This window comes from Pezoporus flaviventris, unplaced genomic scaffold (assembly GCF_033815535.1).
Source record: "Pezoporus flaviventris isolate CSIRO_AGI_PZ_B2104156 unplaced genomic scaffold, CSIRO_AGI_Pfla_v1 ptg000132l, whole genome shotgun sequence".
NCBI lineage: Eukaryota > Metazoa > Chordata > Aves > Psittaciformes > Psittacidae > Pezoporus > Pezoporus flaviventris.
In genome coordinates, this window is record NW_026892680.1 from 1,382,657 (window position 1) to 1,400,376 (window position 17,720).

The window sequence follows — 17,720 nt, forward strand, 5'->3', positions numbered from 1 at the left end:
ATGAACTTGAACTAGGTGGCAGATGTCTCTATTTCAAATTCAACATGAAGAAGGAATTAAGAATGCAAGGAATGCATTCATTTAAAACTCCGGTAGAGAGCACAGGAAGCAGCAGGAACACGTGTATTACTGAACTGCACAAAACCTCCACAAATCTGAGCTTCAGTGTTCTATGTGCACCACAGGGAATTATGCATAGGGATAACGGATAAACAATCAAAGAGAATGAAAGCTGCCATGTGTGGGGTTGGAACTAGATGATCTTAAGGTCCTTTCGAATCCAAACCATTCTGTGATTTGGATTCCTCTTTACCAAGATGACGGATAGTAAATGAAAAATTTTGGACCAAGTTTACAGTATGTATTACAATATTATTACAATGATTCTATTGTAATGATTAGTACTTGTTTTTCCCCACGGGAAACCTGGTTTCATTGCTATTTGAACTTCTTTTAAGTTTACTACATGCCAGTCATTTTGCCATTAAAATTACTGCCATTAGGCAAAGCGATGGCTTGACATGCTATTTAGACTAAAATCTTATATAAAGCTTTTTACCTTTGCCAACAATGAGCATGCATAATATGTCCACAGCTACCCGTGTGGGTTCCACATGACAGATCTGGATGCATGAATAATGGGTCATACCTTTCTGCATTTGAAATAAAACAAAACAACTTTGAAATAAAGAGTTATCGAAAGATTTAACGACAGATAGACGTTACACATTTTCGTTATTATTAAACTTCATGACGAAAGTGTAATTCATTTGATGAGGCATAAAACCTATCACTAATCCACAACATTTAGATCATTTACAAGCATCACATCATTTTGTTTGAGTGCATGTACTGTGCTCAAGCTTTCGGAGGTACTGGCTGTGGTAAAAGTCCCCAAGATCTACCTGCAGTTTTGGTGGTTCAGTACCATTAAACAATGAGTCCAAGAACACTGATCTTCAGAGTGAGAGTGCAAAATGACTGATGGCTCCCTACAAGTGCCTGAGAGGAGGATGGAGCCAGGAGGGGCTGGGCTCTGCTCCCAAGGAACAAGGGATGGGACAAGAGGAAACAGCCTCCAGCTGCCCCGGGGTAGGTTTAGATGGAGCTGAGGAACAATTCATGTCCCAGAGGGTGCTCAGGCATTGGAACAGGCTGCCCAGGGCAGGGCTGCAGTCACCGTCCCTGCAAGTGTTCACACCCCCTGGAGACAAGGCCTCAGTGCCACGGGTCAAGTGGTGGCCTTGGCAGTGCTGGGGAACGGTTAGACCTGATCTTAAAGGTCTTTTCCAGCCTAACCGATTCTGATTCTGCACTGAGACCATAGAGGAACCTTTGTAAGTGTTCACTGATCATTGTGATCTGTTTCACCAAGTTAACTAAATCCAAGCATTTTTTATTATCACTAAGAGGCATTTCAGATCATGTAACTGAGAGGAAGGAAACGTCTATCTCGTGCTTTTGCAGCACTATATCAAGACCTCCTCTCTCTATAACTTTAAGGCTGGTGTTCAAGAACAAACACTTCTGCTTCTAAAGGGGTTTTTAACAGTAGACCACTTATTTCCAATTATTTGTGGCAGAGCATTTAGATAATGTCTTGAAGTGATTTAGAACACACATTTCTACCTCACTAAAAATATAGGAGCTTTACCACTGATCATAATGAAGTCACTCACAATTACACAGTTAACACAAGAAGGTGAGGCCACTGTCTAAAAAGAGAGCAGGTGGTTGTTACAGTGACTTGACATTCCTTAATATTAAAGACAACTCTAAATACTACTTACCAGGGTCTGGAGTAATTTTGCTTCTGTTTTTAGACAGCACAGTTGATCGCTGAATAAATGCTGCCAAGACCATAGCCCTGCTGTCCACTTTAACTTCTTGTTCCTCCTGACACAATATACACATAACAACCTGTCTGTGTTCAGCTACTCTAGTTTGCTCTGGTCCCAAGGCTGTGAGCTTTGCATCCGAAATTACAGGGCTGGAATATTAAAAGGATATCAGTGAGCAAATGATTTGAAAACACTGCAAATCACAGCACGATTTAAATGTGATTAATGAGCTTCATGATAAATGCTCTCTGACAAAAAAGACTTCTGGTGTTTATACAATTCCTGTGTCCCCAGAAATAGAACATATTTTCCAGAAAAAAATTCATACCCTCCTAATAGTATTTAACACAGAAGCTGTGTCTGCAGCCCTCCATCATCACCACCCTGTGAGTGCCTGACCCAGATTCTGAAAACACTCTCCACTTCACCACAAAACCATCAGCATGCTTCCGTTTGTATTTTCAGCTAGGAGCAGAATGTCTTCCAGACCCTCAACAAACACATAATCAGCTATTTTCTGTTTACTATGTTTTTATCACACAGTCTTTCAAGTGTTATTAACAATGTACTCAACGGCTTGATAGAAAAAATTATTTGCCTATGTTGAGCACTATGAGGATGGGATGAGGGAGGAATCGGTATCTATCCCACCGTCTTGACAGAAAAGTGGGAGGAAATCATTCCATTTACTGCTGCTTTTTGGGTCTCAGAAACTTACGAATGGTTTTCCATCAAGACTAATAAAAGCACTTTTTAAAGCAGCCACAACAGTACAATCTGATTATCAAAGTTAAAGGCAAAAACAATTTAAACGAGACTCCTTTACCTATTTTCATGGACCCCAGAGGTTGAGGTATCGAGCTCCTCCAAAGTCTGCTGAAAGAGTTCCTTGTTTTCATTAATGAAGTGCCTCTGCATCTCAGACATCTGGGCCATGATCTTCTCCCTGCGCAATCGGGCAATCTCAGCTTTCCTCTTCCTTTCAGCTTTGTCTTTATCGCGTGAGCTCTGAAATCGTATTGTTCACTCAGTTACTTTATAAACCCGTTGCAACAGACAATTCTAGCTACTGCTATGCGTAACTTGTACCAACCTCCAAACAACGAAAATCTCATAAACAAAGACAGAAGTCTACCAAAAAGCCATTTTGTGCCCCCTTTTGTGCAGATCCAGAAGGGTACCTCTCTCCCTCAACCTTTACGTGTTTTTTTTTTGTTTCTTTTCCCTTTTCAAGCATTTGTAACAGGCTGCCCAGGGGGGTTGTGGAGTCTCCCTCTCTGGAGCCATCCCAAACCTGCCTGGACACGTTCCCGTGTGCCCTGCTCTGCGTGGCCCTGCCTTGGCAGGGGTTGAGCTGTTTGAGCTCCAGAGGGCCCTTCCAGCACTGATAGTTCTGGGATTCTGTGATAGATAAAAAGGTAAGCAAGTGACACATCTTGTCTCTAGTACTGCTCTCCATCTGTACTAGCTGTATTCCTAATTCCACCACAGTGCTCCCAGGTCTTTGCATAGCATCTAGAAGGTCATGTCAAGCTAAACGAATTGGCAGACCTTATCTAGAATAAGCATGGCAAAAATACACAGATACCATTTCTTTTAACTTTCCAAGGAGGCTGAAATTACAGGAAGAGCAGATTCATTAAATGCTGTGAACAGCACTACAAACAGCCCCAGGGAGTGCACTTGCAAAAACTTTGAAGACTACAATCTACAAAACGAAGGAAACAGTCCAGGGACTCTCCCAATAGGTCTTTCAAACAAATGTGTTTGATCTATAAAGCCACAAGACAGGAATCACTGATATTTCCCATCTCTGAATTAAAGCTGCAATTAGAAACACAATCCTTCACTAGTCACAACCCAGACCTGTCCTGGATCAGCTAACTGTTACAGCTTGCTTTTACCTCCTCCATTATGTTTCCTTCTGTCTCAGCCACAGGACTTGTAGAAGAGCTTTCTCTTAGTTTCTTGATAGTATTAAAAGTCTGTAAGAAAAAAACGACATGTATTTGTTCGTGACTTGTGACTATAGCTGTCTAATGCTGCCAGGTAACGTGCAGTCTTGGGATTCCAGAAGGGGAAGAAAGTAGGTACACCACAAACCAATACATGAAATAAGGAAACCTTCACAACGTGATCAGGAAAGTTTCAAAACTCTTCTTTCCACGATTTTCACCAGTTGCATAAAATACAACTAGAACAATATTTACCTTCAATATCCATCTGATCATGTCCTTATGCACTTCCAGATGAGGTGCATTTTGCAGTGTTTCTAGCATAGCAAGTATACTAGGGGAATTATTTGGTGCCTCTCCTGGTCCTGAGAAAAATTACAATCACAATTAATTATACTGTTACCTGACAAACTAATCATTCACTAACATTAAAAACAACAAAACCCAAACCCTGACCCTTGGGTATGCTCAGCAGCTGAAGATTTCCTTCAACAAATAGGCACAATGTGCAACTTCCATTCCCCCCTTTGCAAGCACTTTCATTAATACCCTCTAAATCCTGAAACGTCAGAGGAAATAAGTCTTAAAAGCCTTGCTCACTGACTGTATTTTCTTACAAGACATGCACTCTGTGCACTGCCTGGCTGTTTTCATCTTGGGAGCTGCCATGTACAACTTCCAATATTTTATTTGCCATCTATTTTAAAGGGAAGAGTCTTAGCAGCTTTTATGTCTTAGCAAAACTAGAGGCACTAGCCAAAAGAAACAAAGGAGAGTCAACATGGAAAGACTGATGAAGAACACAACCACAGTTGTTGCAATTTGAGCATGTGATCCTGTACAGCAATACGCCTTGAGAGGCTACTTACAGATATTAAGAATCAGATTTACCAGGAATTATTCAACATTTGGATTTCTCCTCTAGGAAAACCTTATTATTGTTACTGTCATAGGATCTACATATAGGTAAAACCCATCTATAGTTGACTTGGTAAAATTTTGATGGATAAACAAGTAACACTTGTGGTAAACACAGTTTCAGAAGAAGAAACCACAGATAATTGTATTTTTGGGGATTTAAAATTTGCTATACATCTGAAAAGAAAGGCATACTTGATATTTTCTGAGTGAAGGTAAATGTTACAACATTCTCCTCACTGACATTCTCTAGATGTTGTTTTTCTTCTTGTAGTGCCATTCCAATCAAATGCAAAACCTAGGTAAAAATGACAAGTTTTAGTTCTTTTCTTAAAGAATCCAGAATCTCTTCATATGCTTTGTGTAATTCATGAAGAGACAAGGAAGCCATACACAAAATTACATAGCAAGATTATAACAGTGTTTGCTTACAAAGTCTTGACACTTTGTCACATAAAGCCCGTCCACATTACACTACTTGCATCCTTCTGTCTGCTGTCCTGTCGAGTGAGTTAGAAGTCAATGCTTCTTAGCTTTCTCCCTAGCAATTGCATGTTACAAGCACAAGCCTCTGGACAGTAGCATGATGCACTTTAAATCCTTTTCACATACAAAACTCAGCTGGCAAGTTAAAAATGCTTAAACTAAACTTACTCTAACACTCTAGAAACACATTTTAAAATAATGCTCCCTTTTAGGTCTGTAATCTCCTTGAACTTCAAGATGGAAATTACCCTCTGGTGCTAAAATAGTCTGAATGCCATTTTAAAGCTGAAACACCTAAACCCTGGTGGGGAACTCCATCATGCGACCCCATACAGATTGGCAGGAAATTCTAGACAAAAGGCATTACCGAATGTCTGGAATCAACACTGAAACCTGGAATGAAGCAGTCTTGAAAAGGTGGTAAAACCTGAGCAGAGTCTGGAAACTCTCACCATTTCTTTTAAGAAGGAACGGTCAATTTTGCCTCAGTTTATCACATCTGTCTAACAAGGTCTCATCAGATACGGGTCACCTCTTTCACATGTCTCATGTTAACCTTTGCATGATGCTTTCCAAGACAAGAGCGGTTGACTTGGGAAAGACGCAGTCCAAATGCACAGCACCAGTGAGTACAAAGCACCATGAGTTTCTGAGCAAGGTCCCTAATGAACGGCACGATTTGGAGAACACCACAAAAGTACTCAAATGGCTGAGCGCATTTTAGCTCAGTTTCCAAGTATGAAAATGAAACGTTAATCTACCCAAGGAGTTATTCCAAAGCCTGGCATTCTCACATCACCCAAACGTAACTACAGTCTTCAATCTTTGTTTAGAATACTGATGTATTTCTTCATTTTCAACTTTTGTGTAATACAGAATCCTGATGGAAATTTCAGCTTAGCTCTAAAAAGGGAATATAGGGTCAATGAGACTGTCAAAGAAATCAATATTCTGTTTCAAAGCTGGGGGTTCACTGCAAGAAGTCACTGATAAATTCCACCAACCTTCTTTACAAGTTTGGGTTTGGACGCTAAACCAACAACCCCACCAATACGAACAGCCCTCTGATGGCAGCTTATCGCTTATCTCTACACACACAGAAAATGACCATCACGGACAACAAAACCTGCAGTAACCCTCCAGGCTTCTCCAGACAAGTAAGGACAAACAAAGAGCTCTGTTAAGTTTCCCAGAGCTGATACATTTTCAACTTAGGAAACTCTTTCCTGTACTTCTCCGATCCCCCACCCCCCCCCCCAAAGCGATTTAACTTACACTGAAAATAAGCCAAGGAACACCAAGAATAAAAGTCACTCTGCTTTACTCAATACACATAACCTCAGATAAACTGGTTCTCCACCACAACAAACAAGATTAACTGATTCAAGCAGAATTCTCCCCTCTCCCGTGCATCCCATTGGAAATTTACCTCTGTCTTCCAAAAACTAGACTGCATCACATGCAAAGGGGCTTCCCTATGCTTGCATATCAGAAAACACAACTTTCTTCTCATTCAGAGCACTCTGGGCATGTTAGATACCTTGTAAACAACCCAAATCTATAAACCCATGTTAAAAGCTAATGCACACATTCCATCCTTTAGCATAGCATGATTTTAAGTAAGGAAACATACCCTTTGCAGCATGGACTCTGACCAGGCATAGCCATTGTGTTCTACTGCCCACTGCAATATAGTTCCCATAATGCACAGCATGACATCAGATTGCAGAATATTCACCAGACTTGCAAAAAGTGGGCAGAAAGGAGGAAGAGCTGGTGGTGGAAGTGCTGAAAGGGAAATGTGTGCGACATTTCAGCACCTCTCAAGTTTACAACGCACATATAACTTGGATGACTTTAGAGCGCTTAAGAACTTAAGCCAAGACAGTATACAGCTGCTTATAGAATCACAGAATGGTTTGGGTTGGAAAGGGACTTAAGATTATCCCGTTCCAACCCCCTTGCCATGTGCAGGGACACCTTCCACTAGAGCTCCAAGGCCCTGTGTCCAACCTGGCCTTGAGCGCTGCCAGGGATGGGGCAGCCACAGCTTCTCTGGGCACCCTGTGCCAGCGCCTCAGCACCCTCACAGTGCTGCTAAGCAGTATTATAGATAACAGGCTGCAGCATTCAACATGGCTTTCACAGGAAACAGGAAAGCCAAAGGAATAAGCCCTTCATAAGGCTGGTTTCATGATGGATCGGATTTATGTCTATAACCAGGGAGACATAACAGAAATTGCTACATTTTCAACCAATTTCTGGCTAGCCCAAGAACAGGATGCTAGTCTAAGTACTGGGGCAATACACACTTTGATAGATGCTTCCATCTTCTCTCAAAGAGAATTAAATACCTGTATCTTCTCTGTTCTGTCTTCTTAACTTCCGTTGTGCTTCCTCAGCCTGAAATAGAATGATGTCAATATTATCCCAAAAACCTACACAAATCTAAAACTAACCAAAAGACATTCATGCTCTGTTACATTGTTACTGGTTTTTCCCCTTTTTCCTAGCCTTAATAAAATATTTCTTCAGATCTACTCGTAAAATAGGGCATGCAACTTCAAAATCAACCTTTCATGTTGAGCCAGTCTGGTTTCTTTTTCCAGCTTAAAATTGCAAGGCAAATCTGAGCTAAAATGGCATTTGCCATCAAGGTAAGTGGAAAAAAAAGAGACTTGTTTAAATACTTGCAGTAAAATAGGACTTAAAAGAACCCTTTTAAAGGCCCACTGCTCGCAGGAGCTCTGTATAGGGCACAGAATCCGGTGGCACAGAAACCACTGCAAAATCTTGGGCAAATTTTGTTAACATTCTCAAATAAGTTCACTTTTCAAAGCTAACTTTTAAGCAGCTGGTAATGCTTCTTCACCTCAAACTTCTTCAAGCTTTGGAAAAAAGCAAACCACAAGAAGACAAACCGAACCCCAGACAGTCAAATTATTAGATACCTTTGATTGCTCTGCCCTTGAGAAGTGATAGAAATATAGATTGAAGCTCCTGGCACATTCCGGTTTTAATTCATACAGCCCTCTGCCTGTTAACCCAGGCTTCCTACAAAAACCAGAACAACCCAAACAATATGTTCATTGATTGTTAACATCGGAGCATAAACAGTTAAGCAAAACAGCTAAAAACCCCCACTGCTCAACAGGCATTCTAGAAACCAAATAAACAACAGTATTAAGCATGATGCACACGAGGAAAGCCATGGGAAAACACCATGACACAGCCTCCTTTCTTCTATTCTCTCATTTTCACTGATTTAGATATTCCACTTTTAAAGCCGAAATAGTAGAATTAAGGGAAACATACTTGAAACATGCCACTTCTTCAATCACATTTTCCATTCCCGTCTCTCTGTTCTCCTACAGTGAGTGAAAAGACAAGACAGTGTGTTACTGTAGCGCTTGGATTAAACACATTCAAAACCATACAACACTAGATAAGTACGCAAATGGAATGCAGTAGGAAGACATTTTACAGGCACTGAAGAGGACACAAAAGCACGTAAGGTGAAAATACATTCAGGAATACCAGCTCTGCAAAAGTATTGTTAGAATATTATGTATTAAATGTTTATTTCTTCTGTTTTATTCCTGTCACAACAAACCTGGATGTCACAGGAACAGAAGAAAAACCTTTTTAGTTAGTTTACGTAGGAACATGCAGCCAGTATTTCTGGTTTCTACCCCTTTAAAATGAAACCAATCCAGGAAAGCTAAAAAGACCCAATAATGTAAAATGTTAAAACAACCGCAAAAGGCAGCAGGAGAAATCAGCTCAAACATGTACAATGCTACTTCACACAAATTAACTGTTAATATTCCCATCCCCTTCCTGCAATACATATTCACAGCAACTAACAGGCCAGGGAAAGAGTATTTAAGACTGACAATGCAATTTAGAACTCCAGCTTAAATCTCAGTTTGCTCTTCCATTCAAGCTTAAAGTGTTTTTAAAGAAAACATAATGCTCTCCCACAAAAGCCCTCGTATCAGAATTCAGATAAATGCTTCTGTCCGTGAAATTAAGCATTTTTGTTCCACGAGTTCATTCTACTCTGTCTGAATTCATGGCTTTTCAATTATTGTTAAACTTTAAAATATAACATATATTTTTGTGTAGCTCCAACAACCCACTTCCATACATCTATTCATGGCTTATAACTAGACTGCAGACACTGCCAGCCAGATGGCCTGATAAGAGACAGTATTAAAAAGAGAAAAGAGCTGAAGAAGCTCTCAGGTTCCTGCCCATTTCGTATGCTGTTTCTTCTTCTATAGCTGCTTCCTACCTTCTCCATGACAACTGTTAATCTGTGCTCACGTTAACTTTGCTCTTAGCATAATCATGCTGCTCCCATTCCAATGACATAAGATTGTGTAAGAAAAATTTCCAGCAATCAGTCTTATATGGGTGAAGTTACTTACATCTTCAGGTAATGCCTTCACCAATTCACTGTGAGCCATTGGCCTAATGCTCAGTTGATGGATAATCTCTCGTTTGATTTCATCTGTTGCATTTACCTGTCCTATTCCAGGACTGAATCTTTCACCTGTAAACGTAATACATATATATATAAAAAGACTGGAAAATACGTCTCTTCTGTGAAAACTTGTGTTCACCCCCAGTGTTCAAAAATTCATTATGTTAATCTAAGGAGGTTTCAAGGCTTTTCGCCTAAGCAAAAAATCAGAACTCCGGGAAGTTCAAAACAGAACTGAACTTGAGATGCCAATGAAGAATGCTCATTCCAATCCATTAAAGAAACCAAACTAAAAACAAATAATGAAAGGCATTCTGAGCTTACCAACAATCATTATAATGAGGTACAGCATCTCTTCTATAAGAGTGTTATTCTGTTGAACAACATCCTGCATTAAAAGAAAAGGAACAAACCAAAAGAATTTACATTTTTCAAGCAAGGGTAAAAGAATTATTCCATATGCTGAAAATATTTTTTCAGTGCTTTAAAACATTGCCTGGTTTCACCCTTAGCACTCCCAAATCAAGCTATGCTGAAATGCAGCCACAACCAACTTAAACTTCTTCAACAATGCAGAAGAGCTTCTGACATTTACCAGTTCAGTGGGTGAAAGGATTTATGCATATTTCAAACTGGTCAAACAAAACTGGAATAGGACAGGTTCTGCACAGTCTTGGCACAACAGCACACAGCTGAACATTTTCTCTTGCAGTAGAAATTCAGGTACCTTGTTAGTATTTTCTGTGCTAAATCTTTTGCCGTAGTCTGGAGTACTAAATATCTGATACAGCTCAAAGCGGCTCAGCATGATCATCAAGAAGTGATTTGGATCCATCATAGACACACCTGTCTATTAAAGAAAAAAATGATTAGAAACAGAAGATACAACAACAGGGTGCTGTTATAGCCTGTTTGTATATTGGTATACCATGTTCACAGTATATTCTTTATGACGTTCACTCCTCTATCCTGGGCGTGAAGATTTAGTTACTTAAGTTTACTCTCTTTGGACGCTAATACTACAAGCAACAGCATGTTTGACAAACAGGATCCTATGCTCTATCAATAGTTTCTGATGCCCTTTTAAGTGTAAAATACTCAGGGTTATACCTTCCATCTTAAATACTCCAAATAAAATTTGATGAAAGACACTTGGTTGGTTGGGTTTGTCTCTACAATCCTGTTCCTGCTGGGTCAACATAACATCATTTAGTACACAGTACATAAACAGTTTAAAAACAAATCCCACAAACAATGATTTTTTTTTTCCTTGTCATTAAAAGGTTCTGATGGACCTAAACCAAATGCGAACATTTGATCGAAGTGCAAACTGGTACATGTGGTTACCTGAAGCATTACTATGTCCTTGTCAAACATCTCCCTCCTGCACTTCACATTATGATAGTAATAAATCTGAAACAAAAAAAAAAACAAACCCACAATCATTAACAAACCGATTTAATCAAAACTTATTTTCAGTCTGGAAAAATCGACTTTGTTCTACAGTATTAGCAAACAAAATATGAATCCGTGGCTTGAGATATAATGTATGCAAAAAGTACTTTCATATAGCACAAACCAAGCACAGTTGCTGGCTGGGTTGTGCTGATACAATGTCTGGATTGCATATACTTAGAAGAAGAATCTTGTGGAATTCTTTGGGCTTCATTTTAACCCATCTATTTGTTTAGCAATGAACTGTTTGAACTTCACAGGAGTGAAAGCCCTTGCAGTTGGAGAAATTTTCTCTCTTTGCTCCAAGAATCGCTCTTTAACTCTTTGAGATATAAGCTTTCACGAATTGCCAGATTCACGAAGTGTTCATACTGTGACTGAACCATTCTTAAGCCAAAGCGTCCGGCGACTGAACTCCACACGGACAACACCAAGCAGTGGCAACACCACAGTCATGGCACTAAAATGTGGGAAAGGTTGAGTCTACCACAATTAAGGAAAAATAAAGAGGTTTCCACCTGGAACTGGGAACAATCTTCAGCACGCTGAACCTTCTTCTAGAGACACGTTATTTCTTACCAGAATTACATGGAAGAGAGCTAAGCATGTCTCCCCCACACTAATAATCCACACATACAGATGCCTATTCCCATCTTCTGGGAAAACACCCAAAAGAAACTGGCTGAACTTGAGCTCTCCATAGGTAAAGGAAAAAGAAGGGACTTCCAGACTCTGGGAGCTGCATTACCTAAACTAAACAATGCTCTAGACTTCAAGATGCTGACGAGTAGGAGAAATGAACACAGAAACTTATTTCTCCATCAAAAGCTATGCTGAAATTTCAGATTTGATGTATGCCTATAGTAATATGGGCAGTGCTGTAACTGTACATAACGAGACCTCCTTTTGCTTCAATAACAATAAAGGACATCACCTTATTAGATACCACTTAGGTTAAGAGGCAAAAGTGGCAGAATGTATTTGAGAAGCTTAACTCAGTCTCCTAGTACACAGGCAATGAAATTATCTAGTAAAGACAAGGGCTTGTGGGAGGAAAAGAAGTTTCTTGCAAATAAACCAAGTTAACACCTCTCAGAACCAAATGCTATTTCTGTTCTAATCTGTGCCTCGCTAAGAAAATCACTTCAGACGATCACCCTGGTGGGTGGCACTGACACTACAGCACCCATTTTATAGCTCTTATGCTTGAAACACCTAAGACTTAATTTGTACAAACACAGAGAATGTAAGTTTAGCGACGGATGGAGCAAGTCTCCAGCAGTACAAAAGAAGTATGAGAGGTAAAAGCCAAGAAACACTCAGTTCTGCGCTGGTTCCAATACTTCTGTGTGGTCTTTGGATTCCAATTACTTTCTAAACATAGACAGTAATAATCTTAATGGTGTATATTTTCATATTTGACACACTTTGATGTGACGGTGGTGAATGCATTACTGAGGATGCACAGATTAAGTCTGCACTTCACGCTGCTGTTTGACAGTACACAGTAAAAAGGCAGTTAACTGCCTTATACTAAAACTTCTTTATGCACAGAGCACTAAGTTCACCGAGCACTGTTGCAGCCCTGAACAAAAAGTAACTCCTAAGAAATCGAAGGCCAGTTTGAAAGCACCAATATTCAAACGATGTGAATGCAGGCAGAAATGCCTCCCTTGCATTGTCTTCCACACAACTTACATGGGTGAAGTTTGGGTCCGAAATTATCTTGGGGGAGTTAACAGCAAACGCTGATCGTACAGCTACTGTGTACTTACCTGATTAACAAGAGAGAACCCATTTCTCCTCCACATCCCTGCATGCACTTGAGCACAAAGGACTAGGCATCGTAGAGGATGTTCTATTAGCATGGGCGGGCTAAGTTCACTCTGCATCAAGAAAACACAGTATTTTGATATACACAGAGAAAATAAAAGAAAATGGGAAAGAGGAGAATATTTGTGAACATTAAAATAGTTGGGCAATACAAAAGAGAAGCAAATCACCCCCCCCCCCCCCCCCCCTTACAAAATGTGTGTTTGATGATCCTACTCAGAATCTATGCATGTTAATCAACCTTATATTCTGTCTTTGCTCCACAGAAGTACTCCATGAGGGCTTTGGTTCATTCTTAAAGACAGGTTTCATATTTTAAGCCACGAACATTATCAATTTAATAACACTGTCATTTGCTTTTTCTCATTCGAAGGTTAAGTACTTCTTCTTTCAGAAGACACTGAGATTTCTCCTCCCAGTTATGTTTTCTCTTTTAATTCATCTTATTCTTTTTAACTTCCCTTAAAGAAACACTGTATCAATAAGAACATGCAGGAAGCAAGGTACAGCTGGGGAAGAGGATGAGAACCTAGGCCAAGGAGAAGGAATCAGATCCTGCCAAGAGTTTCTACTACCAAGAGAAGGTAATGCATGAAGAACAAAATATAAACCTTAAGTGTAAGTCTTCAGTTATTTAGGGAAGCAATACCAATTGCTTATGCTCAAGTCATTAATACCTATGTATTCGTTTTTTAAGAGGTAATTTTAACTATTAAACAGAGTCTCTCTGAATAGAAGTCATAGCAAAAGGGTCCTTTGTTTTAACATCCTACACTTACATGACCAATTCCACATTCAGCATTAATTATATTTAATGAACATGCTACATTTAATTACATACCAGGGGTAGCAGCTCTGGAAACTTATATGCCACTTCAGTTTTACTCAGCAAAACATGCAAGCCTACATAAATACATGAAACAAAACCATACATAATATTACACACAGTATTTTATATCATTTGAATAGGGCAACAAAGGTCATCTCATTTACTAGTGAGCCACTTTCTGCACACAGCTACAAGTAAGGCTGCAGACTGATCACCCTGCAGCTACGCAGCTATTTCCTGAAGAGACATATTACAAAGCATGCATTTGAGGAGAATTTCACTTCCCCCATTGTATCTGTGTAGGACCTGCAGTACAAGTGAGATTTTTGCCTGTCTCCTGACTCTGTCATTTCCCTTCAGAGACAGCCAAGAGCCCTTGGTCTATTAGGACAAATTATCATAACCGATACCTCATCCTTTCCATCAGTCCTTATGGTAGAGGACTCTCCCCGTTTGACAGAGGAGAGGCTGTCAAACAGCTAGAAAAAGGCCAAACCTCATCCTGTTCAGTCTTTAACCAGCTGCTGTGTGGTTCCTGATGGCCACACAAAAACCAAATCGCATACATACAACATTTCCCAAAACATTTTGAACTAGTTCATACCTGCAAGTAAACGAGAAACTGGGAGATGAATGCTAACTTTTTCCTGAGAAACACAGTATCTGATGGTCTCCACTGAATGTCCACACATACTGAGAACAATAGGCTGTTCTCCATCAGTAAAACCACTATGACACTGCATCAACACATTCAGGCATTTCTTGTAGGCTTCAATTAACACTTTTTCCTAAAAGAAAAAGATTGCAGTTTATAGAGATTAAGGAAAAAAACAACCAGAGCTCTGCAAAACAATACAGCCAATGTGAAAACGTCTGATGGGTTTGGGGGTTTTACCTTTATTAACAGCCCTGCAAAATTAAGATAAGGAATCTAACAAATAGAGCTGAATTAAGGGGGAACAGATTGCAAAACTCATACCAGTATGTCTGACTAGAAAAACACCCACTGGTTTTGGAGGTTCTTTTTGTAACTGATATTATGGGAACTTTCTGAGCAATAATCATGCCAGGCTAGTAAAAGCTGCACATTAACTAACAGTGACGGATTAAAGCCAACTTGAATGTTCAACTATTCCAGGATCACTTGCCATACTTTACCTTGCTGAAGTTCTGTACTCCTAAAACTTGAAACATTTATGGAGTAAACCCATGATTTACAATCAGGCAGTGTTTCATGTATCAAGGGCCTACACCTCTATTCCCCCTTCTCTGAAAATTACAACCTGATAGTGTCGTGATGATCACGACTTTCAGATGTGTGACAGACCTCTCTCTCTAATGTTTGAGAAAGAGCTTAGCCACCTCCTTACGAATTGGTCAGTTCAAGCCATAAAGGATGTGCTTAAATACAGAAAAGATTTGCACTTGCTCAGAGAAGCTGATTTTGGCTTATGGCGTAGCTATGCGCTTAGCTCAAGTGTTACACATATTAACGTTCGGGGTTTTTTGCCCCCTTCACATACCCACATGCAAAAAGAATTCACAAGGAACTTACATCTAATGCACACCAGTCCTGCATCATTGAAATAACAAGTGTTAATTTCATCTGCAACGTAAACGCCGCTTCCCACTCTGGTTCCATTTCTATGTGCTGTCCTACTTGACGAGTTATGGGATCCATACCCTAAGAACAAAAGGAATTACCCATTTCAACAATGTATCACTGAAATATGCTAACAACATTCACCCAAGCGGGAGACAGTCGTTACTCGTCCTTACAAACATATTGTTGCTACAACCAGAAAAAAGAAGCTTGGGACCATCTGGAAAAGGAATTATACACATTGAAAGAATAACATGAAAATGAATCAGGAATTGGAAGAGAAGAATACTGGGACAAGAAAGATTTCAGATTTCAACTCTCTTATTAACACTGAAGAGCTTTTAGTATTATGAGCAGTACAACAGTGATTGCATAAATATATTACCTTAAAGGTGGGGTTTTTTGAATATATTTTCTAGGGATGCACTATTAAACACAGTGAAGTACTGAATAAAGACTAGTGCTGTGGTACCTAATCAGTTCTTGGCATAAGAAGAAATAAAACCAGCACTATCTGAGGAATACAACATATTCAAGAGACTACCATAAACACACTAAGCCAAGCATTGAGGAAAGCATACTACTGAAGTACTGAAAAATGGGAGTGATTCTGACTTATACCTTACTGATCATAAGGCCAACTTGCCCTCATAAAAGATGCATCGCTTTTAAAATATTCCTCTTAAGGTAACATAGCATGTGAAAAGGCGGGGGGGGGGGGGGGGGGGGGAATAAAACACAGTGAAAAGATCTCTTTGTATGTCAGGAATTAATATTCTTCAATACACAGAGCAACTCTTGCTGACACTGGAGTAACTGGAGACTGTGAGTGAGAACAGTTGGTTAAGACGGACCAGATTTCACTCACACGATTAATTATGTCCTAGCCTGCCTCTAAAACTGCACAATAAGCCCTAAATGCCATTTTTCTTTTTGAACTGCTCTTCCTTTTTATTGCCCTCTGCAACAAACTACATTGGAAAGAGTTAGGTGAGATGTTACGTTTCAGGAAAACACGATGGCTCCAAAACTTACACTGCACTGGTTATAAAAGTGAGAGGATATTAAGTTTCTTCCACTTTTCTCTCATGATAGCCATCTTCCTGCTTTAGTTTTGCAAGATTCTGGAATTCACAGATTTACATACCTGCATACACTTGAGTAATTCTAAGAAGGCATCAAAACCCTCCAGGAACTTTTGCCTCAAGTCATCTGACCACTCGGTTGGCTTACTTATCAACACATACCTGGGTACATCAGAAAAGATGCAAGTGTTAAGTTTGGTTTTCTTCTTATGTCCTCAATTGATCAAACCAGCACATAGTTAATATGCAAGATACTTACTTGAGATCCAAAATAAGGCTCTGAACACGCCTGAATTTGAAAGCCTGCAGAGCAGTGTAACGTTCAAACTGAAACCTGCCTTGGATGTCACGGTGCCTTAAGTGGTCCATAAAGGTTTTGATGATAGTGGTCATGAGATTTTCTTCTGTTATTAACATTCGAGCCTATGCCAAAGTACATTGAAATTCGCTGTAATTAACAGACACAGCTAACAAAGAGTGTCACAATGCACCATGAAGCTTATCGAATACAGGAATTTTCACCCAAAAGAGTTACATCAATAATTAAACCAGAACATACTGAAAGCCAATCTTCCAAACATTCACAGAAGAAAAATGTCATCTAGCCAGAAATAATCATAATCCAGATCTCTTTCTTCAGATCCCTTCTGTACAGAAGTCTGACTATGGTTAGGCTCCTGCAAACCTATATAATTATGACACAAGGCATATGTTATTATGTGCCTTGCAATTATCTTGTACCTCCCTTTAAGTATGTGCTGTCTCCTCTCTTATAGTTGAAGCATGACCCCTTTAGGGGAGTGGCAGCTCTATTCAGAAACCATCAAGCCCCACGGAGCATCTTCCAAAGTACTAAGGAACTTTATAGTGCAATTTCCACATGGAAATTACACCAAACTACTTAGAATTCCCCCCAGAAGCTACTGCATACATCCATGCTGCAGGAAACAGGCATCACAAAGCCTGACAATCATCTTCCACATGCAATCTAATCCAACACAACCTGACAACAGAGTAGGGGGCACTAAGAAGTTACTGCCACCTCCTTCCTACTTGTGAGCTCTTCCAGAACTCCCCCGTACTGTTGGTTCACCAACGTAAGTGGGATGAGCCTTGCAGTTCTTGGATCTCGGGAGGATTTTACTTTGTGGCTGGCAGATTCAAGACTGGCCACTCTGATCGACCTCAATGACACTGTGGTTATAGATCAGAGCTTCTGGGTTCGA

The 17,720-nt window shown here is 39.8% G+C and overlaps 1 protein-coding gene across 9 annotated transcripts in view; it reads right to left on the reverse strand.

Moving 5' to 3' along the window:
* UBR2 (ubiquitin protein ligase E3 component n-recognin 2) overlaps positions 1 to 17,720 on the reverse strand; it is a 55,912-nt gene that overhangs the window by 14,476 nt on the left and 23,716 nt on the right. For all 9 annotated transcript variants that reach the window (XR_009747694.1, XM_061478846.1, XM_061478845.1 and 6 more), the window contains 20 exons: positions 16,754 to 16,917; positions 16,557 to 16,656; positions 15,362 to 15,490; positions 14,411 to 14,594; positions 13,819 to 13,880; positions 12,920 to 13,030; positions 11,037 to 11,102; positions 10,417 to 10,539; positions 10,014 to 10,077; positions 9,634 to 9,758; positions 8,516 to 8,568; positions 8,152 to 8,254; positions 7,555 to 7,603; positions 6,834 to 6,988; positions 4,910 to 5,012; positions 4,052 to 4,161; positions 3,746 to 3,826; positions 2,668 to 2,849; positions 1,791 to 1,990; positions 560 to 653 (listed from right to left, as the gene is read on the reverse strand). Coding sequence is in view for 8 of the 9 variants with exons in the window: in XM_061478846.1 (XP_061334830.1) it covers positions 560 to 653; positions 1,791 to 1,990; positions 2,668 to 2,849; positions 3,746 to 3,826; positions 4,052 to 4,161; positions 4,910 to 5,012; positions 6,834 to 6,988; positions 7,555 to 7,603; positions 8,152 to 8,254; positions 8,516 to 8,568; positions 9,634 to 9,758; positions 10,014 to 10,077; positions 10,417 to 10,539; positions 11,037 to 11,102; positions 12,920 to 13,030; positions 13,819 to 13,880; positions 14,411 to 14,594; positions 15,362 to 15,490; positions 16,557 to 16,656; positions 16,754 to 16,917 (2,258 nt within the window). In the remaining variant the exon portion in view is untranslated. The remainder of the gene's footprint in view (positions 1 to 559; positions 654 to 1,790; positions 1,991 to 2,667; positions 2,850 to 3,745; positions 3,827 to 4,051; positions 4,162 to 4,909; positions 5,013 to 6,833; positions 6,989 to 7,554; positions 7,604 to 8,151; positions 8,255 to 8,515; positions 8,569 to 9,633; positions 9,759 to 10,013; positions 10,078 to 10,416; positions 10,540 to 11,036; positions 11,103 to 12,919; positions 13,031 to 13,818; positions 13,881 to 14,410; positions 14,595 to 15,361; positions 15,491 to 16,556; positions 16,657 to 16,753; positions 16,918 to 17,720) is intronic.